Source organism: Etheostoma spectabile, chromosome 8, assembly GCF_008692095.1.
Source record: "Etheostoma spectabile isolate EspeVRDwgs_2016 chromosome 8, UIUC_Espe_1.0, whole genome shotgun sequence".
In the NCBI taxonomy this organism is placed as follows: domain Eukaryota; kingdom Metazoa; phylum Chordata; class Actinopteri; order Perciformes; family Percidae; genus Etheostoma; species Etheostoma spectabile.
Genome location: NC_045740.1, coordinates 34,614,183 through 34,639,040, shown reverse-complemented (window position 1 = coordinate 34,639,040; position 24,858 = coordinate 34,614,183). Strand labels below are relative to the sequence as shown.

Below are 24,858 nucleotides of genomic sequence, written 5' to 3'. Positions count from 1 at the left end.
CACACACACATATACAGTGGGTACGGAAAGTATTCAGACCCCTTTAAATTTTTCACTCTTTGTTTCATTGCAGCCTTTTTCCAAAAATCAAAAAAGTTCATTTTATTTCTCAGTAATGTACACTCAGCAACCCATCTTGACAGAAAAAAACAGAAATTTAGAAATTTTTGCATATTTATTAAAAAACAAAAACTGAAATATCACATGGTCATAAGTATTCAGACCCTTTGTTCAGTATTTAGTAGAAGCACCCTTTTGATCTAATACAGCCATGAGTCGTTTTGGGAAAGATGCAACAAGTTTTTCACATCTGGATTTGGGTATCCTCTGCCATTCCTCCTTGCAGATCCTCTCCAGTTCTGTCAGGTTGGATGGTAAACGTTGGTGGACAGTCATTTTCAGGTCTCTCCAGAGATGCTCAATTGGGTTTAAGTCAGGGCTCTGGCTGGGCCATTCAAGAACAGCCACGGAGTTGTGAAGCCACTCCTTCGTTATTTTAGCGGTGTGCTTAGGGTCATTGTCTTGTTGGAAGGTAAACCTTCGGCCCAGTCTGAGGTCCAGAGCACTCTGGAAAAGGTTTTCGTCCAGGATATCCCTGTACTTGGCCGCATTCATCTTTCCCTCGATTGCAACCAGTCGTTCTGTCCCTGCAGCTGAAAAACACCCCCACAGCATGATGCTGCCACCACCATGCTTCACTGTTGAGACTGTATTGGACAGGTGATGAGCAGTGCCTGGTTTTCTCCACACATACCGCTTAGAATTAAGGCCAAAAAGTTCTATCTTGGTCTCATCAGACCAGAGGATTTTATTTATCACCATCTTGGAGTCCTTCAGGTGTTTTTTAGCAAACTCCATGCGGGCTTTCATGTGTCTTGCACTGAGGAGAGGCTTCCGTCGGGCCACTCTGCCATAAAGCCCCGACTGGTGGATTGCTGCAGTGATGGTTGACTTACTACAACTTTCTCCCATCTCCCGACTGCATCTCTGGAGCTCAGCCACAGTGACCATTGGGTTCTTCTTTGCCTCTCTCACCAAGGCTCTTCTCCCCGATAGCTCAGTTTGGCCGGACGGCCAGCTCTAGGAAGGGTTCTGGTCGTCCCAAACGTCTTCCATTTGAGGATTATGGAGGCCACTGTGCTCTTAGGAACCTTAAGTGCAGCAGAAATTTTTTTGTAACCTTGACCAGATCTGTGCCTTGCCACAATTCTGTCTCTGAGCTCTTCAGGCAGTTCCTTTGACCTCATGATTGTCATTTGCTCTGACATGCACTGTGAGCTGTAAGGTCTTATATAGACAGGTGTGTGGCTTTCCTAATCAAGTCCAATCAGTATAATCAAACACAGCTGGACTCCAATGAAGGTGTAGAACCATCTCAAGGATGATCAGAAGAAATAGACAGCACCTGAGTTACATATGAGGGTCACGGCAAAGGGTCTGAATACTTATGACCATGTGAATTTCAGTTTTTCTTTTTAATAAATTTGCAAAAATTTCTACATTTCTGTTTTTTTCTGTCCAAGATGGGGTGCTGAGTGTACATTACTGAGAAATAAAATGAACTTTTTTGATTTTTGGAAAATGGCTGCAATGAAACAAAGAGTGAAAAATTTAAAGGGGTCTGAATACTTTCCGTACCCACTGTATATATGTATGTATGTTATGCTATTAATGCATAAAAAAATGCATTAATAGCATTACATGATAGGCCTAACTTTTTACCTGAGAATAACCATGGAAACCAGAAATAACAAACACAGTGCCCACCTTGTAGAGGGACAAAATACCAAATCAGCAAACAAAATTCAGTAAGTTATACTAAATGTTAAGCCGCCAACACATGATCCGCGTTTTTCTCTCTGAGCACCGCTAGGTAGGCAGAGCAAAGCACAGCGCACGTCAACGTCATCAAGGGTACCAAGAAAGCTATTTCCTGCTAGGTAACCACATGCCGTTATCTCATTGGTTGCGCTTTCGAAAGGTCCGAGGCAACTAGGCAGCGTGAAGCGGAAAATGATCACAACTTGGGCACACACAAGCAAGCAGGTAAATGTACAGGTACAGCAGCAAAGACACAAAAAGGAACATAGTCTTTCACTGTACACTCTCACACACACACACACACACACACACACACATACATACATACACAAACGCACACATACACGCAAGGTTAGCTGAATGAGTTGACCGTTCCGCCACTGGGTTGCAATTAGCCAGCCTGTAATGAGCTGTGGGACTCCCATCATGCACTCTGCTATAGGAAGGCGAGGACAGCAGAGCAAACTGAACATTTCCATCATCTTTAGTGCATTATAAGAACAATGGTATCAAATGGGAATTAAATTATAAATACATGATGAACAACAGATGAAATAGAATGTGTGAGAGCACAGCTTTATAGTTTATGGCCTGAAACTATTGTATAGGAATGTGAATGCTTTGCTGATTTTAATGTGAAGCGTTCTTCAATATTGTGCAAACTGAAGGTCTATCTGAAATCCATCTATGTTGGCATTACAAAACCAGAAAATATAATGCTGATGTGTTAAAAATTTACAGCAGCATGAAGACTGTTGGTATGAAATAAACAATGTGGATTATGAGAATAACGAGGATGGTGCAAGACTTTACTTAAGAATGGAAATCCATGATGCAGCATGATTGTTCCAGCTCCAAAATATGTTATGAAGTATGCTGGTGCAATGCTTCTGTACAGTTACTGAGTATGTAAGTTAAGTTTAAGCAACATTATTGCCATGAATTCTCCATCTGTGACTATAACTATGACTAAACTATATGTGTGTGTCAACTTACAGCCGAGAGGTTGAAGGTTTGACCCCCCCAGTTTCCCAGGAATCACATGCATATTGGAGGATTTATGCAGTGCACAATTTAAAATCAGTGTGCACTAGTGAAGGAAATAAAGTTTGGGTGTAAAGACTGTGGGTGGAAAAAGCTAAAGAGTTACAACATTGTGTTTCACTGACAGTAAGGAGAGATGTATGAATTGTAAAATAAATAAATAGTAAAAAAACAAAAAAAACTACTGTATTTTGTATTTTTGTATTATGGACGATATAGCATATTAGACTAAAAGCATGAAATTGTATTGCCTCATGAATACAAGATCATATAACCATGTGAGAACTATGAAACCAACAAGCGGAATAACATATTATATATGTGTATATGTGTGGTTGTGTGTGTACTAGTGAGTTGTGCATGAGCTCACATTTTGAAGATGATGGTGGGTGTGTGATCACACATGAGAGAAAGCAACACCGTAAACACACACACTCCAGTGGACATATATAGCTGGTGATAATCACACAAGGTGACTCTTGTGATGGATCAGCATCGCCATTGGCAACAACATGTGTGTATGTGTGTGTGTGGGTGTGAGGGTATGTGTGTATTGTCTCCCAGGGGATTTGTTGAGACTCATGTGGCTGTAGAGGCAAAAAGTGATTTGCTTGCTGCTGCGGCAGAGTACTATCTGTGTTTAATGGAGACAGAGGGTGGAGTGGAGAGAGAGAGAGAGAGAGAGAGAGAGAGAGAGAGAGAGAGAGAGAGAGAGAGAGAGGGAGAGGGAGAGAGAGAGAAAGAGAGAGAGGGAGAAGGGGGGTGGCAGGTAGCTAACCTCAGCTGAAGAATGAGAGTAAAGGTTGGAGAGATTTAAAGCCGGGCCACTGCCAAGGACTGAGCCTACATGGGACACTCTGTCCATGGGGCTTTTGTAGAACTACACCTATATTGCTAAGACTCATGTTGTTGTTATATATACTGTATATACAGTATATATACTGTATATATATATCATAACAAGGTGCTCATTTTTTGTTGTGGATTCACTTGCTGTCTAAGACTCATGTTGTTGTTCTATATATATATATATATAAAACACTTGGTCAATTCTCTGTTAACAAATTATCTCCATGGTAGTTTGAGGTGGTTTGTACTAAGTTCAATATGGTTTCACATTTATAATCACACTAACGTCATATCAGTAATATCTTAAGTTTGCAGTTGGTTCAATCTGTTTGCTAAATCGCGCCGGACTGGTTGGAAGCGGATCAAGACCCACATTTACTGCTATCTTTACTGTGCTGAAGGAGCAGAAAGATAGATCCTATTCAAACAAAGAGGCTGGTTGTTTTACTTGGTGGATGGTCTCCTTTCGATGAACATCAACAAGGTTTTAAGGGATGGGGACATTAAGTATTGCTAAAAATCTGTACCAATGCTATACCAATCAACTCCTTAAAAACTGGGCCTCATTGTATTGAAAAAAAAAAACGTTAAATGATCCATACTACCACAATGTGCACAGTGTTTGCACGCTAAAAACTCCTGGGTCATATCTTCAAACCAGTTTCTAGGTTATTTGTGTTGGGTTAAAATTATGGGTTATTTTTTTCAGCAAGTTACCTTTTTCTGGGTTATCTAATGTAAAACAAAGTTTTCTTTTCTGAAATAAGGCGTACTGGCATAGCAACCCACGTTAGGTCATTTTTCGTGCAACTCGTGGGTTAAAAAGGGAACAACTAACTTCTGGGCTACATGTCAGCACTGTTGCCTCACAGCAAAAAGGTTCTGGGTTTGAATCCATGATAGGGACACGGATTGGGATTGGGTTCTTTTAGTAGTGTTTAACCCAGAAGTTGGGTTAAAAACAATAACCCAATTTTCTGGGTTAAAATAACCCATGAATTATTTTAGTCCCTTTTTAACCCAGGAGTTGTTAGTGTGTGGGCCTTATGTAGATGTCTGCACTTACAGGTAGCGGGTTTGTTACAGTTGTGTCCATGTCTGAAGTACTGTGGGTTCTCTATGACGGGGATCCTGGTCATCCCAATCACCACGGCATCTGGCCCGCCATCCAGCGTACAGGGGCTCATAATCCCATGGTTGACATGATGAAGGGGGCTGGCAGAGTCTTCTTCCCCGCTAATCACTGCTACTGGTCCTAAAAAGACAGAGCAACAGACTGTTTAGGGCCATGAAGAGAAGGAATGCGATGGGTAGGGAAGAAAAAATGTAGTTTGGGAATGACAGTCAATCAGTTGCAATATTACCAGTTAGCAAACAAGAATCCGTCAGTGCATCATGCTTTCTCTGATACTGTCAGTGAGCCTGCAGGCCTGCTGGGTAGTTAGGTATCTATACCATCAACCAGCCAGTCAACTAGTCCGGATCATATTTAGATCCCACTAGATGTTTGTATCATTATAAGATTTGAATCAGAATGCAACAACTGATGAGAAATCCTCTATAGAGATGTAAAATGTTCCATTTTACATATAAAAACAACAAATTAGACCCTCCATGACAGTGAGTAGATGAATCCCCAAATGCAGGAGATGACTCTATGATTTAAAGAACTAAAGACCAACAACTGGCCCTAGATCCAATGTTTAATAGTTCTCATGTTCCAGGGCCAACTGCATTTCCTGTCCAAGACCCCAGAGAAAGCCAAGTCTTTACGCCTTCTAGATATTCTGGAAAACAACATCATTGATGAACTCCAAACTGTTATTACTGCAGACAACACTTGTCAGACTTGTGAGTTCATGTCACAGCTGACATTAGATGTGATTAGACTCAAGTGAGTGTGCTAGAGCGACTTTGTGTCAGTGTTCATTTCACACCAGTGATCACAGCGGACAAGGCTTTGTTCAGTTGTGTTGATTTTAACAGTGACGGGTGTCAGAGGAGGGGTTAAAGAAAGTTTGACAAAGCTGAAAAATTATGGCATACAGGCAGAAAAAGGTTCATTGGGGCAGGGGACAGGGATTAGGGATACAGGAGGCTTCCTTAATATAAAAAAGGACAATTACTCTTGTTATCTTGTCAACATGAAGGATGGCTATGACGATGAATGTCAGAATGGAGAAAGCTTTAACGTCACCTCAGTGGTTTGAGATGCGCCAAACACACACCACACACACACACCACACACACCACACACACACGCACGCACACACACACACATAACATCTGTTCTCCTGTTTGACCTCAATAAACAGAAGACCATTGCCATGCAATTGCTCTTGACCAAGAAACAGCCAAATGAATGTATCTACACTTCTACACATGTACAATATGTGTAGAACATATGTTTACAATAAAAAACGTTACAAACATGCCTCGGCCAGGAGCTCATCTGATCATAGAAAACCAAAGGAAATGTCAAGGGTGACCAGTTCCACAGTTATAACTAGTCATTGGTTTTATAACAACCATCACTACTTGATTTATTGTCTATAAGGCTCCTACTTAATTTAGTGATCAGTATAGATTGTTAGAGGTTTATGGGCTTGATTTGGAAATCTACTCACACATGCAAGGCATCTCTGACTGTAATTACTACATATACCGTGAGCTAACCTGTTTACCATGTTTTCGGGTGACCTGTTGTGCTCTGCATGTTTATTAATCCTTATATGTGGCTTCTTGTTGAGATCTATATATATATCCTCTATTCGGTGTCCTCCGCAGCTGTTATCGGTTCTGGGTTGTGCTGCAGCCCTTGAATTGGGAATCATAACCATACGGGTGGCTGTGGATCAGTGGTAGAGCGGTCGCTTGCCAATTGGAAGGTTGGTGCTTTGATCCCTGGCCCTGCAGTCCCATGTTGAAGTGTCCTTGGGTGAGACACTGAACCCCGAGTTGCAGATGCTGCACCATCGGAGTGTAAATGTGTGTGAGTGTGTATCTGATGAGCAAGTGGCCACAATGTGTGAATGGTGAATGGTTCCTGTACTATGTAGAAGCGCTTTGACTAGTCCTTTTGCATTTTAGTGTCATTGTTGGACTGTGTAGAGTGTGCTGTATGTTAAAGAGTCCCACGCACCAGTTGAGAAGGACTGATGTGGACTTGTCAGGATTCTTTGCTGGAAGTGAACACATCAGCCTGCAGTTAATACAACAACGCTAACCTTCACAGCTGACAGAAAACAAGGACGCATTTGGTGTGTGTGTGTGTGTGTGTGTGTGTGTGGGGGGAGGGGGGGTGGGTGGTGGGGGGGGGGGTGATAAGTGAGGAAGAAAAGAAATAAATACATGAACCTGTGAAAGAAAGACTAAAAGGATGACTTAGGGAATGAGAGGAGGGAGGGTGACAGGATGAGCTCTGAAAAGAGAGCACCTATCAGGTTTATGATTCAATTATAGACTTTATACCTGCGACTAGAGTAATATGCAGAGTGATTCCTTACCTTGAACACAAAAATAGCAAGCGTTAAGTCTGCATTGACAACATGAACACACAGTGAGTTAAAGGTGCTGTATGTAGGATTGTGAAGATCCAGGATTTAGCCAAAGAATTTGAGTCGACAACTTCTCAGTCCCTCCCCCTTTTCTGCTAAAGCCCAAACGGTCTGCTAAGCCCCTCCCCCCACGAGGGGATATGACTGCGTGTGCCTGAGCAGTGATTATTGACACGCAGGCCCTGATTGGAGGATCAGAACAGGGAGCGGTGGATTTTTGCAAATCGCACTACAGGCTGTAGGTGGAGCCAGAGGAGCCGCATATTTTTTAGTAAATGACTTGCTTCATGTAGTTCTACTTGAACATAGGGCCAGTTTCAGCAAATATGACAGCAGTTTTAGTTTTATAGTTTTTACCTACTGCATATTTAATGGAGGTGAAGACAATCTGTGCTGAGCTTCTGCCTACACGACAAATGTTGACCAACTACTAACTGATTTTGAGAGACCCGGAGAGTCAAACATGGACTTAACTTGAGACTGCCCTCCCAGCAGCAATGTCAACCTATATACCTATATATCAACATTAACGACGTGTTTCAAACTGCGACCATTAAGTTCTCTGGTTTAGAGATAAGGATGTATTTCACTAATTCATGAAACGCTCCCTTGCAGCATTTAAGAGGGTGAGAATAACAGACCTATATCATTGTATGGTTTGGAGGACTGGTTGCATACTTTACACTTTACTATGTTTACTAGAGTAAGCTAACAGTCACTACAGTACACAAATAAGCTTACAGCACTACTTACCTCAGAAGGCAATGCATTCTCATGAACGGGTTCACAGGGATGTGCAAAGGTCTTGACCACTTCCTGGTCTAACCAGAGATAAAAAAGTCCTTCGGCCCGTAGAGGTTATAATGTACGTTACAAACCAAAAACGGAAAACAAATACTACTGTAAGAGTGGAGGTACAAGTCTAAATTGTATGCTTAGGAGGGGGCTAGATACAAGGTTGTGAGTCATGAAAAGGTATAGTTCAACATTTTATGAAATATGCTTATGTGCTACCATTCTCAATTGTAACTGAGAGAGGGTCTGGGCGAGCTTCATTCACAGCCAAAGGGGCGTCACCAACGGACACCGCTCAATTGAATAGTCCTTCCACCAATCAGACCAACAATCCGGGTGACTTAGCAACAACAGCAACATCAACAGGTTGCTGCGCTTCGGTGGCCGCCATTTTGAATGGAAACAAAAAGCTGTCATCGTCATTGTGTAAAAAAAACCTCAACGGTTGGGATTGGTGCCTCAATTTGGAAAAATTGGAAATGTGCTTCACTTGAACATATTATATGCTGACTTGAAGAGCAAATCTCACATTTGCCGGAAGTTCGTCAGGGTTTTCCCAAGCTACTTATTTTCTATATTTTGTCAAGAATTAGCTCCAACTTGTTACTCCTAGTACAAATGTGTGTGTAGCCTACAGATGATAATGAGATGCAGCCTGTGGGTTAGTGAGCTTTGGAGCTGTCAGCAAGTCTATTATCATTTTATTAGATGTATTAAGTGTACCAGCGTTTGTTATTGAACATATTGATATAAATATGCAAGCTTGCAGATTCCTGTTTTTTTATGTACATCATTTCCAGCTCAAGCTTGTAGCAGCTTTTTCCTCCGCAGGGACTCTCAGTTCTGGACGTCTGCTGAAGAACACTTGAAAAGAACGTGAGTATTGACGGACATGTTGGCTGCTTCAGGGCTCACACTCTGACCTTTGTCAGTTAGTGCACAACATATGCTAATATTTTGGCCATGTGTCAGGCAAGCTGACATGTAGGCTGAACGGCCAGCTGGTAATGGATGAGCAAGGACACAGTGAGTGACAGAGAGACATGGGGGAATAGAGAGGGGTACAAGATAAAGGGTGTCAGAAAGTGGGAGCTAGATTTCATGGAGCACAAGGTCAGAGGTTGAGTGATGTTAGTGGACCAATGGGGAGCCAGATGGAAGTGAACATAAACCCTTCAGTAGTCTGAAAGCCAGCATATATGGAGTTGGCCTTGGATTTCAGACCCAAAAGTTCCCCTAAGCACTGGATGCATTAAAGCCTTCTGCTTGTGTAATAACCAATAAAGACTGAGCATACACTGTGCTGAACTGTTGCTCACCTTTTCTGACATGTGTCCATGTTTTACTTCATACTCATAATAAAAGAAAAGCATTTCTTTAAAATAGAGGTCTATGATGAACACTGAACTAAAATGTCTGGACATGTTATTCATTTTGTGCAACATTGGGGCATGATCATTTCAGAATAACTTAAACGCTGTGGAAACACAACCCCCAAACATTTCAAATGATGCTGTCACTCCCCGACGTGACTCGAGTGCAGATTTGATTTGCACATGCTCCCATTTAAACAGTTTACAGCATAACATGTCATACTGAAATTTGTAAAAATCCATGAAATAATATAGTTTTCTCATTACAAACAATAACAGGTGATGGGAATCATTTCAAAAACATTGTAGCTATGTATTATTGTTTGGTTGCTAATGTTAGCTCAAAACACCATTCAACTGACAGCCTTTGTTGTGTTTGATGCTAACTTGTAGCCAGCAGTGAACCAACTTCGTTAAGTAGGTCCATTTTGACATTACAGAAGTCTCTCGTTAGCAGATTGTAGGCTACTTATCACAAAGTGACGCATGCTCGACTCAATTCGGGGAGGAACACATGCAAATGTGTGTGTGTGTCTGAAAGAAAATGGCACAATTATGTGAGAGTGCAACCACGCTGCAGTGATGCAGTCAGCACTGAAAACGGAACTCTTCAAGAGCATCTGTACCCAATTACTTGTAATTTTACTGGAACACAGAGACCCTAATGGCTTATAGGAACTACCAGAGAATCCACTTGTAGAATAAACAAGATGCCCTTAGGTCATGGTGATTCATGCTTTAGTGACCCCCCAACCCCACCCCACCCCGCTCCGTTTTCCTTAGTGCCCAATTGGTGCCACAGTCTTTCAATCACACTTTCTTACTCCCATTAATCTAAAAGGAATCCAGTAAGAATACTTGTTTCTGACTGGCTCCTGTATCTCTAATCCATCCATACATCTGATCAGCTGTAAGCGTCGCTCTTCCAGTTCGGAGCGTCGGAGCATCCAAGATGTGAATCCAACTAAATGTTCACACAACAGCATGCTTCACAAAGTAAGGACCATCCAGCTTTTGTTAATGCTATAGCACTATGGCAATAAATGCAGAATTTATAACATATATTTAGAATTAACATTTTGTCGTTAACAGTGTGGACAATAGATCGGTTGGAAGGAGTTTGGTGACTCTCTGCCTTTATGACAAAGATGCATGTGTGTTTCTTGTCAACAGTTACAAGATGTAGTGAATATAAAATAACTAAATGATGCATAATTTAACTTGAATCGCAAGTTAAATCAATTAAAAATGTGTTTTTGCATCAGACGCAAATCCTACTTTGTGCTTCGGTAACACATTACCAAGGTAGGGCCTGGAGCCAGACGTTTGTCAAAGTGACTGCCTTCAGCACGGCTTATCTGGGGCAATCTGTGTGCTTTGAATTTGCTCTTATTTAGTTTTTACCATATTTTACATTAATTGTTTTGTATGTTTGAGTTTTCTGTGCAGCACTTTGGTAACTTTGTGTTTGTAAAATGTGCTATACAAATAAAGTGGATTGGATTGGATTGGATTGAATTTGAATATGCTTTTGATTTGAAACAAAATATATAAATCCATAAAACATCCGCGCTTGCCATGGGTTTAGACCCATCCTCTGCAGGAGCCCAGTTTTGATGTAAAGCCCATTAAAAATGATTAGGTCTACCACAGTCAGAGCCAGCACCTTCTCTACCAGTAACCAACAGTGGACAATTAATCAATTATTAATGTGTCATCTGTGTAGCATAAGTGTTATAGTAAATTTAACAAGACGCCATGTTTAATTAAATGAGTGAGTGAATGTGATGTTGTTTGTTATTCAGTTTATTAGACCGATTCAATCGTTAGAACGGTAGCAGTTTAGTATCAGAATACATAATGAAAATAAAACGACATTCAGCCACAACAAACAGTAGCCACTGTACCATGCAGAGTAGCCCCACCCAGCATCCACCTTTACTCTGCCAGTTTGCGGATTAACTGGCCACTCTCCGAGCGAGGACCAGCTGCCACTACTACATTTCGAAAACACATCCTCAATCAGAAGGTGTCAAACCTAAACTTGCTCCCACTAAGATAGCAGTCCAGGAATACACACATGGATACACAGGGGACGGCTGAGTGTACAAATTGATAGCACATAAATTATGGTTTCTAATTACTTCACCTTTCACATCTGCCAGTGTCCCTGGAGCTGCGAGGCCTGGGCTCCCAGCAGACTCACAGCCTCTCTTAGCCTTTATTCTCTCCGTCTAACCCCCTTCACTCAACCTATCTCTCTCCCTCTCCCTCTCTTTCCCTCCCTGTCCCTGTCTGCACTCAAGCTATTTCTCATCTTCCTCCCTATGCTACGTGTCTTCTCCTTGTGTCGCTCTATCTCGGTGATGTTAAGCGATAGAGGCAACCGGAGCGTTCTCATCTCAGAGCCTTGAGCTCCAACATGCCCCACACCCAACCCTGCTCTCTCTTCCTCTCTCTCCCTTTTGTAATTGGTTTGCTGCTCGGGGCATTGGGTTTCCTCCCCTTGCCTTCGGGGGTGGTGGTGGTGGTGGGGGGGGGGGGGGGGCTGTTGGAAGCAGGAGGCGCACGTCACAGAGGCTGACAGCCAAGCAGTGCCATGTAGACAGACGAGAGAAAACAACAAACCTGAAGCGATTACACCGCCTAGGTGGTGGTGACTGCCTCCCGCACTGAACGACTGACAGCAGCAAGTTCACCGAATGCTTCATGTTGCTTTAGGTACCAGCCATGTGTGTGTCCATGCAACAGTTTCTTTCTGCTGAGGCTGAAAAGTCGGGGTGGATAACAGATGGAGTGAATAACTGATGGCGTACACGAAGAGCTGAAAACATGAGATGCGTGAGGAGAAGACTAACTTCCCTCACCATTGACTGGAGAATCAGCTCCACTAACTGTCCATGTCCATCAACCAATAAAATCACATTCACAGAACAGGTGGTGGATGGAAACAAGCATTCATTCACATTTTCATTCATATTTCCTGTTGACCATTTCTGGCAACTGGCCAAATCTGCGCTGCATTTGGATGGAAACTTGACTAGAGTGTTGCTGATATACAACTATAGGCTCTGACCATAGACAGTTAAAGAAATGGACCAACAGGTCCCGTTGTTCTGGACGGAGACCAGTGAAGTCTATTAGAAGCTCTTTCCCGGTGATGGCTGAGCGTTACTGAGCAGCCTCCAGCTGAGCTTGACGACGTAGATGTGACATGGGCAACCTGTCTGAAAGTTGTAAGTCTTCTGATAGCTGTGCAAGAGAAATCTCAATCATTCCCAATCAGCAGAGACGGAGAGGTAGGTATATGCTAGGAGATAACATAGACACAGGCTACTTACTGCTAACTAACATGCTCGTTAACATTAACATAGACACAGGCTAATTACTGCTAACTAACATGCTAGTTAACATTGGCAATTAAACCTAAACAGCTGATGCAAGTCCAAACTGTCTGCGAGCTTCTCCTGACAATACAGTGATTTGTCGAATATGCAACAGTAAGTCGCATGGTTATGACACAATTGTAAGCCTAATTTTACAAAAATGTCTTCTACAGAGCCATAACGTGAGTTACAATGTAATGGAGCCTTTTCTACGTTGTTGTGTTTCTTTAGAAATAAACAACGGACAAAAAGAGTCTTTAAATGCTTCAGATGTAAAGTTATTCGCTGTCAAAGTGGCTCTAAAATGAATGGGAGTCAATGGGATGCTAACTGCTTCGTTGAATTAAAATGGCGCCATGGGAGCTCCGCTTAGAGAGGAGAGGCTGACCCCCTTACGTCACCATAACTGTATTGTCGCCCAAAAAATGAAAACCAGCTGCTGATTGGACAAACGCGTCACATGGGTCTGGCTTCTCCGGACTTTCAAAGCCAGACCATTATGGCGGCTCGTTCGGAATACGATCTCTGATATTTAAAAAATAGTTCACTGAAACGTGTTTCTGAAAACATTTTAATAGAAAAAGACCATACAGTTGCTGAATCTGTCTTCATTTCAGATCGACAAAGGTCAGTTTAATTTCGGTCCGATTTTGAGAGGCGTTTGTCACGCTCATGCTGCTCTTCACTTCCGGGTTAGCACTCCACCAATCAGAGTGCCCGCCTTCCGATTCAACATGTCAAATCAACCGAAACTAAAGCTGGTTGTTCCTCCGACTGACGACCGCACGGAACACACCAAACAGACTCGAGTCACCGACCTCGCCAGACTGTCCGACGGCCGATCATCGGGTTGGTGTGTCAGCGCCTCATGAGGACAGGGTTATCACACGCAGTCTGCAACCGCAGGATTCCAACGACACCTCTGCAGATTTTCCCCAGATTAAAAAAAAATAAAATAAAAGTCTGAATGTTAACACACCTCCTCCTCCGCTGAATTCAATAAAAACAAATGCACAGCTTGTGTTTGGGTGTGCTGATAAGATGCCAAAACGAGTTTAACAATACTGTAGGGAACAGTCTGAAGTACAAAGTTGAATCCCACTCTAACTGATTTACCAGGAAGGTGCACTGGCACATATTTGATTGGCTAGCGAATTCTCTTTCCATTGCATTTTTTGCCTGAGCTTTTCTGTGCTGGTTTCTCCCACTGTGCAAACCCAATGGTCTGATTGAAATGAATGATGGGACTCTGCATGGACCGCCTCAGGCCAGGCAACATTAGCTCTGCTATGTGTTCTCACACATTGAGAAAACACTTCCAGGACTTTTGCAAACACTTAGAGACAACTATGTTCCTGATGTGAAAGAGTAGCAGTTAGATGAGGCAGAATATTTGAAGGAACTGAATTTGAACCACTGCCTGCCTGATCTACCCAGTGGACTTTTGAATTCTACATCTTTCACTTGATGTTTTAATATAATTAATAGTTCCTGTATTTGTCATTTCCATAGTCAACAAACAGTCAATCTTTAGTTTGGGGATCTATCCAACTAGGTTAAAGTGTTGAAAAAATCCCTCAAGAGGGTCATTATTTATAAAGTCTTTAAAATCTCACAGTTATTTAATGGGCTGTCACTGTATTAAAATATTCAATTGCTTTTATTCTCGTGAGTGTCCCAGTTAACTAGCGATTAATCACACAGGTTTTATCTGTTCTAAATGTACTTTAGAAGGGATATTTTTTAGGTGTGTTTGAGACTCCGGTGGTTACTCAGTTCCCATGGACAGTAAATGCCTCTTCTTGTTTTGCTGTTAGCTGATGACATCACGGACCTCCAGGACCACTTCAGAACACCGCGGGGTCCTCGTACTTCAGACCGGAGATACGCTTCACTGGGTCGCGGCGAGCCAGACGGCGGATGGAGGATGGAGGGTTAGTTGATCCTCTGGATGTTATCAATGACAACTTAAGCCTTTTCATGGCTAGCCATCCACGTTACTGCTGCATCACAAACTACGGAGCAACCCAAGGCCCAAATCCCAAACTGCACGCACATTAATCACATAAATCAACAAAATTAGTGCCGTTAAAAGAATTTACGTTAATTATTGCGTTCGTTTAACACAGCCCTATTTTTACCAGAGCTGTGTAAGTGCAATAGAAGTGTGTTACAAATAAAAAACATTTTGCTCAACATCTCCGCTTTCAAAGATTAGGGAAACTACATTTCATTGCCAGTACAGCAAGGAAAGAGGATTCCTGTATTAAAAGCATTATACTACTAAATACTTAACTTTTGTCCTCGGACTAAGAGGAATAAGAGGAAACGTTGATACAAAATGTCCGCTGAATGCAGGCTTCCATCCATACTGATATTACAGTCTGAGTTTAGGCCCATAAAGACGTGAAAGCTTCCCATGTTTCATCTCTTCTACCTGTGCTATGAAGTTCTCATTTGAATCCATTGGAGACACTGCACCCCCTACGCGCACACACACACACACACACACAAACACACACACAGACACACATACACACACACACACACACACACACACAGTCATGTCTGGCTATCTTTGTGGGGACCAGTCATTGACATAATGCATTCCCTAGCCCCTTACCCTAACCTTAACCATCAAACCTAAATGCTTAACCTTAACCCTCACCCTCACCCGAACCATAACCCTAACCATAACCTAACTCTAACCCTACTCCTAAAACCAAGTCTTATTCCTCAAAAAGCCCTTTAACGTTACGGGGACCAGCATTTTGTCCCCACAAAGCTGTCAGGTCCCCATAAGTATACTGTATTCACAGTTTTTGGTCCCCACAAATGTAGCTAAACCTGGTCCACACACACACACACACACACACACACACACACACACACACACACACACACAAAGGATGAATTACAGTGAACAAACTGTGGCCTTCAGCTCCTCTTTTACCTTGATCGTACCTTTCATCTCCAGCTTCCCTTCTGAATGATGAGGATTTAAGAAGTGAAATCAATGAGCGATGAATGCTCTTGCTCTGATTCATCTCCGCACGCTGTTTCATGTCGATGAAACCAGGTGGTTTTGGCACTTTGTGCCTGCTGTGTTCCGATGGAACAATTCAAATAATTGTGTTGATTCAACCTGCTAACATTGAGCCAAAACCAAGACACCTGGTGTCATGGCTGAGCAACCGCACCATAACTGTAGCAATGTCACATCATAACAGTGATTTGTAAGTGTGTGAAAGTGCAGACAAATTATGTCATTCTAAAGAGTAGCTACACATGACATATTGTTCAAAGATGTTGCTATCTATCTACTGTATATAAATATTCAATGAAACCTACAAAGTTAACTTTTCTGTGTCTTTATTTTCACTGATGAGTGGGCAACTGGACAGCCAGTCAATCAATCAATCAATCAATCAATCAATCAATCAATCTATATTTGTCAGGAAAAATCATCAGACTCAGACAGAGCAAAGACCGACAGAGACAGCCCCAGAGAGACAGACAGAGGCCGACACAGAGACACAGGCAGAGACAGACCCAGAGAGACAGACAGAGACAGACACAGAGACAGACAGAAATCGACACAGAGAGAAAGACAGAGACCAACACAGAGAGAAAGACAAAGACCAACAGAGAGAGAAAGAAAGAGAGAGACAGACAGAGACAGACCCAGAAAGACAGACAGAGACCAACCCAGAGAGACAGACAGAGACCAACCCAGAGAGACAGACAGAGACCAACAGAGAGAGACAGACAGAGACAGACCAGAGAGACATACAAAGACTGACAGAGACAGACAAAGAGAGACAGACACAGACAGACACAGAGAGACTGACAGAGACAGATTATTATCATTGATGCTTTGGCAATGTTGTTATTTCTGACATTCATGCCAATAAAGCAATTTGAATTTGACAGACACAGAGAGACAGACAGAGACAGACAGAAAGACAGGATACAGACAGAGACATTGACAGAGACAGAACCTCCAGGTCTGTCTTCATAAATCATGGTGCATTGGATTGGAAAGCAGAATGTATATGCCACATTCTGATTTCATTTTCTTAATACCACCAAAAAGACAGGAACATGTTTTGTTGAATAAATAGTGACAGAAATGCATTATTGGTAACAATAATAGAAAAGTGACATTTGCAGCAAAAACATATGTGAGATATGGGGCCACTTTGTCCTCTGAGACATGAATATGGATTATTAAAGACTCAACGTGCGTAATGCTGACCAAACCAAACTCCAGGGCTCAATCACTGCTTTGTGAATATAAAAGGTAATTTTTCACTTTCATGTATTAAAGGGAATTGCAAATTGCATTTCAGTTTCTACAGGTTTGACTTAATACATTAATAAATAAAGCAGCATTCTGATGTGTCCAAAGGGTAGAAAATGAATTCCAGTCAGGGAAACTGTCCAATTTATTGACATAATCTCTCCCTTTTCCTGCTTCAAACCCAATCAGCTGACTGAGGGCATTCTTCCAATCACATTTGGCCAAGGCCTCTGTGACCCAATCATTTTGTTGCTGTAAAACATTCCAAAGGTTTCTTGCTCTGCTGCTGTCAGTGTGTGATTGATGTGACCCCTCCCATCACCTCTGGATTTCATCCCAGCCAGTGCCCAGTGTCCTCCCAGAGAGCTCCACATTTGATCCTCTCTTCATCCTCTCACCCCCACCAACAGAATCCATCTGGGGCAGATTCCTGACACCACGTCCCCCTTAAAAGACTGACGCCACCAAAGACTCATGCTCATATTTCTTCAACTTTACTATTGTGTATTATGTCAACTACATTTATTGAATTACTCTTTTCTAAGTCCCTCCTGGTTGAAGTTGTAGTTAACGTGGGCCGTTGTGAATGTGGCGGTATTGTCCTGGTCTGCTGTTTAATTCCCAGTTCAGCCCTGTTGTATGTAATGTGTTGTATGTTTTGTGTTACTAATTTCAAATTCAATGAACAATAGTGTTGATGCACTGTAGTACTTCTACATGAACTTGGTAGGCAATTGACTTTGAACTTACCTATCTTTCATTAAAGGAGTTATGTAATGTATAACATCATAACTTCGTTGTTCCATTGTCAGTTCTAAAAAAAAGTATTTATAACAATATACACTACCGGTCAAAAGTTTGGGGTTACTTATGCATTTCCATTGCACTCAATTGTAGACAGAATACCAGCTGAGATCAGTTACATTGTTTTTAACCAGGGCAGCAGTTTTCAGATTATATTATTTGCTTACATAATTGCAAAAAGTTTCTCCAATGTTTTCTTAGTTAGTTTTTTAAAATGATATCAGATTAGTAAACAGAATGAGCCTTTGGAACATTGGATGAATGGGCAATGTAGATATTGCATTAAAAATCAGCCCCCCCACTCAGATCTGATGGTATTCTGTCTAAAATGGAGTGGAATGGAAATTCGCAAGTGACCCCAGACCTTTGACCGGTAGTGTCAAGCCTTTTCTTGTTCACACGTGTAAGTTCTAACAGAGTAATGCTACTAACATAAACTAAGGGTGGTTCTTACATGTATGTACTGTATGTGGATGTCTGGAGATCCGTTCTGTATAATTCTGTCAGCTTCATTCCCAGGGTCCTGTGAAGGACAGATCTATCCACCACAAAGCACTCCTGTTTGCTTCCAGCCAACCCCCACTGCTGCCATTTCAGTCTGCTGCCACAGAGCATCTCCAACCACTCATCATTCTCTCAGCAGCTTTATATTTCTAATGGAGCATCTGGAGCATTTGCATGGAGAATGGGCTGTGTACAATGGATTAACACCCATCTCAATTCACACATAAAACCAAGAGGGTTTATTTGATATAATATTTAGGATGATAAAAGCCCCTATATGATCTTCTATGTGATTGTTCTGTCACGTCTTGCACCAGTGTCAAGTTCAATGTCATTAATTTATATTCAATTTTTTTTCTGTTTGGTTTTCCATCTACTTTTTCTACTGAGTTTATTTTGATACTCATCATCTTGTCTGATTTCAGGTCTTATACGTCCTGGACTTTATCTGCCTTCACCGCCTGTGTGATTACCTTTCCCCGCCCTAAGGTGGTGCACCTGTCTCTCGTTGTCTCCCCTATCTTTTTGGCTATAAGCCCATTTGTCACTCACTTCAGAGCAAGCTGGTTTGCTTACTCTGTGAACAGCTTATGGGCGTTTTTCCTAGCAATCTTTCTTTCCTGTGTTCCTGGGTTTGACCATTGCCTGTGTATGGACTTTCCCTGTGCCTGTTAATATTAATATATAATATACTATTAACCGTGAGTTTTGTTTGTGCTTCAATAAAGCGTTTGTAATTTTACTTACCGGAGTTGTGGTTTTGTGGGTACATTGCCTCTGTGTGCATGACAATCTTCTTTAAAAAAACTTTATTTTTTTTTTATTTTTTTTAATTATTCAGAGGGCCTAAGTGTTTGTATGTAGAGATAAAAGGCAGATCTATCTTACACCAAATTAGTTTTTATACTTTTTAAGAGCAAAGTCTTGGTTTAAAGAATAAGGTTCAAGGAATGACAACTCAGCGGGCTGTCAACCGTATGTTGAAAACAGAACGCCATCTAGTGGCTCAGCAAGTAAAGAGAATAGAACCGCGCTCCACTCTATTCCTATAGGTGAGGTCAAGCAACTTCAACGTGCATGCATGCATTTCTGATGCTGCGTGTCATGAATCCGCTGGACGAGACGCGACTATGCAATAGAAGTAGACGGAAATCTTTCAAATTGACCTTAGTCGATCTGAGATGAAGACAGATTCAGCAACTGCATGTCGTATTTCTCGCTTAAAATGATTTCAGAAACACGATTCAGTGAACTATTTCCGAAAAATAATATGATTGTATTCCATCTGCCATGACATTGGTTTGAAATTCTCAAGCAGCCAGACCTATGTGACACGTTCATCCAATCAGCTGCAAGTCAGGGGCGTGGAGCATCAACCATGGATGTAAGATGTTGCGACACCACGCTTCAGTTGTGTCACAAAAACAGATGATTTGCACTGTAAGAGGCCTTGACGCCCATGGTCTAGAGACGCTGCTGTAGCATCACCCTCTCTCACTTTACATGTGTAGCCCGCTGCTGGTGAGGCACGAAGAATGGCAAAGTTCCCAATGTGTTGGTACAGTTTGGACGTATTTTAATGCTACTGAAGAAATCATTTTTTTATTGAAACTGGAGCCATGGTTAAAAAACAAACGGAATTACTTTTTATAGTGTACAAATGTCTGAGGAGGATATCATCTGAGTGCAATTACAAAAGTCAAGGAATCCCTTTAACTACATACACTGTTAAGCTGCGTACAGGCCGGTCCCATAGCCCATATTTCATTGAACAAAACAGCATCATTTGTTTTGAAGCATACAAAGAGCTTTCCACTGTAGATGCGAGCCAAGAAATCCTGACACATCGAGTGTTTGCTGCCATTCATTCACACAAGTTATTAGCCAGAGTCCTATATCAAAAGGACAAAACCCCGGTGGGATTTCTATGAGGATCTGGTATGTGCCAGACAGAGAGAGAACACAAAATGATTCCACATCCCCTCTCTCTGAACTCTGCTAATGTTCTCCTGAGCCAGTCATGAGGAAAGATGATAACTTTTTATTCTAATTGTAATGAGCCAGTTTCTTTTCCCATAGGCTTTCACTACTGAGAGCAATTACCAGTGAGCACTCTATCTGTGTTTGCATGCGTGCATGCATGTGCATGTGTGTGCGCTACATTTCATCAGTGTAACAAAGCAATATTTAAATCAACATTAGAGAAGGAAGGAAGCTAAGAGTGTAATTATGTGTATGTTTGATGGTCCCATTTAAATGGTAATGAACAGTAAGCATGCAGCCTTCCTTAAGGGAATGTGTACACGATAAATACCTACATTCATCTGCTGTGACTCATGTGGACGAGAACTTTATGGGTCACTCTTTATTTCTATTTGTTTTTCTCTCTTGTCAGGTATTGATTTCACATGCTTAATTACAATTTCAGGAGCAAAATCAACACAGCGGCAAAAATGTACAGACACTGTATACAGGTCTATTATTAGTATTCTTGTTATTAGTCATCTGAGCATTTGTGCAGCCAAATGAAGGTCCATGTTGCATTTCTTTAGAAGAATATCTTACCTTCAGTCAGTGCATTGCATACTTCTTTTACTCTGAAAAACACTTTGCAAACACTCCAAAAATGCCAATTGCAACGGTAAATATGTCTCAAAGAAATGTAGTAACATCTGAATGATGTGGTTTTTTTTCAACATAATGAGGAGACGTTTCCAATGAATGTGTCTTTGAAGTCTGATCATAGAGCAAACATTAGCCACACAGTTTCCCACATTATGAAAGTGCTTCCTGTTGGAGACACACAATTAGTGCTGCTTTGGTAATATTTCACTACTGAAGTCATCAGTGTCTTAATGCTCAGCATCATTTAATCACTTCTTATGCTACGCAATTGGTAGAGGAGACTGCTAAGCTCATGAGCTAATGTGCTCATGCACCTGACTTGGAGTCACTATTATAACGATATCTACCTGAAACTCATATACATATTCTGCTTGTCCAATAAGCTGACATTATATGAACAGAGCATCCATCAGAAATCAGCTAGTTTAGATGTTACCATCAAAGCTGGTGTTAATTGGTCTTAATTACCATCCATAATTCCCCAAAAGAGACAAGAGACCTTTACATTAAGCTAAAATCTTAGGTACTAATAATTAGCTTAGCCAAATACATTTTAAAAGATATATGATAGCTGCCTGAATTGTGTTCATTGGCAATAGTTTTTCAATCCAGGAAATGTAACAGATTGTAGTATATCTCTAACCCCCTTGCTTCATTTCATGTCAGATCATCAAAGATGTTTTGTGCCACCAGAACCTGACCACCAGTCTGTCCCTGTAAGCCTATATACTCTATACCTTCTTTTTGGCAATCAATTATTGGCCTGCACACTAAACCTGCATACACATTGTAAATATTCACCTCGTTATCTTCATAAAAATGTAATCTGGCTGGCATTGTGTTTCCGTCTTTGCAAATGCAAATGAGCTGGATATGAGTGTAGTATTTGAGAGAGAGGGCTGAAAGCATGAATAATGTGAAGATCCACATTCATGCTTCAGAACTCCATTTTTGTTCAAAAATCCAATGAAGAACAGAAAACCGTGATACTGCTGCGTCGGGACTCGCTGAGTGGAGTTGATTATGAAACATCACCACATCTGCAGTTTGGATCTGTGAGAGTAGCTCTGCATCACAGAGACACGGTGGTTACACTGAGCCCCGAGGAATGAACAGCTCGTCATAAAGAGCCAGAATATGCTTTGAATTCCAACTATCCAGGATATCAAGTAATAATTATGTCATTAACTTGGCTTAGAAAAACATTCTGATATTCGTAGACTATATACTGCATCATCCCAGATTAAGTTCTTGTAGAATGAATGCAAGAGATTTTGGCATTTTTGTTTTATCACATGGAATGATAATCAAAAATAAAAGTGTGGAGAAGCTAAATCTGTGCAAACCTCAGAGCGGTTGGACCCAGAAGTCAGAAAGGGATCCCAGAGATGCAGGCTGAGCCAGCGTCACTCAGTGTCCGGGTGTGAATAAGTAAAGCGGGCTCTGAGGAGCCCCTTTGCTTTTTAATAAAACACCAGAGCAGATGGTCCTCTGATCTGGGACACGGTCAGAAATAACAGAGTCAAGAATGCGTTCTCTTTTCTATTTCATCACTTTCTCCTTCTACACTTCAAACAAGTTCTGGCTAGCGATGTGTTCACAATGCAATACGAGTCTTCACCGATCCAAAGTGGACCCATGGAGAACCCACTCCAACTCGAAAAGCATAAATAAACCATAAAAAAGAAACCTGATTTGAAAGGGATTATATTGACACATGGAGCTGAGGAACACAGCAGGACCCTTGAAACCGGATTTGACTGAGTACAATGTGGAGCCAGTCTGAGCTGGTTTTCTCAGAGACCATGACCCGACCCAGGGCAACACAGGCTGAGAAAAAGTCAAGATCTCTGTGAAGTTTTGCTCATAATTTAAGTTGAAGTGAAGTGTATTATTGGATGATGTTATTGTACAGCTGCACTTTCCATCAGTGAGGAATGAGACTGGGATGATGGGATGCATGGGGTTAACAGGAGGTCTGCCATAGGTTTGGATGTATAGCGCAGCGTCAGATATCAGCACCACAGAACCAGAAGGATGTACTGAATGTGATCGGGCAGTTTCCTGCTTACTTGTATTTCACACAGTGGGTCCAACCGCTCTAAAATTATGGTAATAAGATATATTTTTTAATTCACTTCTTTGCATTAAGCTATGTTTAAAATTTATTGTTCAATAGAAGTTCATTACTGCTCTGAACGTAGCAAAGACTTATTGTGGGATAAATGGATCAGGAGACTGATTACATTCTACTTAGAACGCAGATAGGTATGTCCAGGTCCTAGTCCTGGTCCTAGTCACAGTCCTAGACCTGGTCCTAGTTGTACAGCGGAAAGATAAACAGCATCTTGGCACGTGGGTTAAAAACAGATTTAGCTGTTTAGGGAATACATCAGTTTATACAGTACAAACAAACCGTGATGCGTAAAGCTCTCGGGAGCCAGCTCCCATATATGTCCCATTATTTTATTGTTATTGACTTAAAATCGTGTTAGCATAGCGTTAGCTTTCTGGCTCGCAGCTGTCTGAGCTGAGCCGACTATAAATAGCTCTCGTTGCTAAGCGTGCAATGTCGTATCTAAGGTCTATCCTATTCCCTGGAGCAGTGACCAACGTTTGCATTGCATAAGAACCTTGTGGGATGGGAAGGATTGTTCCAGTTTTTGGTCAAACCCTCAGGTGTAACCAAGGAAACAGTTATTGACTGAAAAAAACCCTTTAGATTTTGATTGTAAAACGCATGCAAATATGAAGTTAATGACCTCAGAAAATGTCATCTGGCTATTGACCAAGGGTTAGCGAGTAATTGCCCTTCGAGGTGTCCATTGTCAGGTAATTAATGGACATTGGTAACCTTGTATTCGTCCAATTAATTCCTGGTAATGCACACCTTGTTGGGCATAAACCCATGCATATCGGCTGCTACTATCATTAGCAGCCCCCCCCCCTCTCTCTATCTCTGTATGTTAACCCAACCAGTCCAGGCACACGGAGAAGTTAGTCTTCAGGGCTTTCTGCCAGAAAGAGTCTATTTTAACCCAAACATGCTTGTTTCCTAAACTTGACCAAGTGGTTCTGTCCTAACAAGATTTCTGGCAGAAACAGTTTGCTGTATCTCTGTGTGCCCGGTCGAGGCAGATGGCCTTCCCCCCAAAGCCGTCAGTCTCTGCTCAACGTTTCTACCCGTTAAAGGGGATTTTTTTTCTTGCCCTCGTTGCTCATGTGAAAATTCTGGGTCTGAGTGTGTGGACTTGCTCTACATAAAAAATGTTCGTGGTAGTGTCACACAAATCCCAACTTCTGTTACGCACATTTACTTTGACTTACTTACTGCTCACACAATGAAATGAAAATGTTTATTAATTTTTGCATACCCGACCTCTCAATTAGAGGTTAGTGTGCAAATGAGTGTGCCTGTCTCAACAACACCATGAGAGCAGGCCACATGACAGGCTGTCTGACACTCCTCCTTTTCATTTACACAAAAAAGTCCCAGGGCATGAAGATTTAACTTTATGGGTTTTTTAAATATTAATATGCATTCCCCCAGCCTGCCTATGGCCCCCCAGTGGATAGAAATGGCAATAGGTGTAAACCGAGCCCTGGGTATCCTGCTCTGCCTTTGAGAAAATGAAAGCTCATATGGGCCGATCTGGAATCTTGCTCCTTATGAGGTCATAAGGGGCAAGGATACCTCCCCTTTCTCTGCTTTGCGCACCCAAAGAATTTGGCCCACCCTTGCGAGAGAGACGTCATGGCTTTCAAACAAGCAAAGTGGCAGTTGGTCAAGGCCACAC

At 41.7% G+C, this 24,858-nt stretch overlaps 1 protein-coding gene across 3 annotated transcripts in view; it reads right to left on the bottom strand.

The window, feature by feature from the left end:
- The window catches only part of ntrk3a (neurotrophic tyrosine kinase, receptor, type 3a), a 157,404-nt gene that overhangs the window by 29,996 nt on the left and 102,550 nt on the right, over positions 1-24,858 (bottom strand). For all 3 annotated transcript variants that reach the window (XR_004333207.1, XM_032524314.1, XM_032524315.1), the window contains exon 13: positions 4,781-4,969. Coding sequence is in view for 2 of the 3 variants with exons in the window: in XM_032524314.1 (XP_032380205.1) it covers positions 4,781-4,969 (189 nt within the window). In the remaining variant the exon portion in view is untranslated. The remainder of the gene's footprint in view (positions 1-4,780; positions 4,970-24,858) is intronic.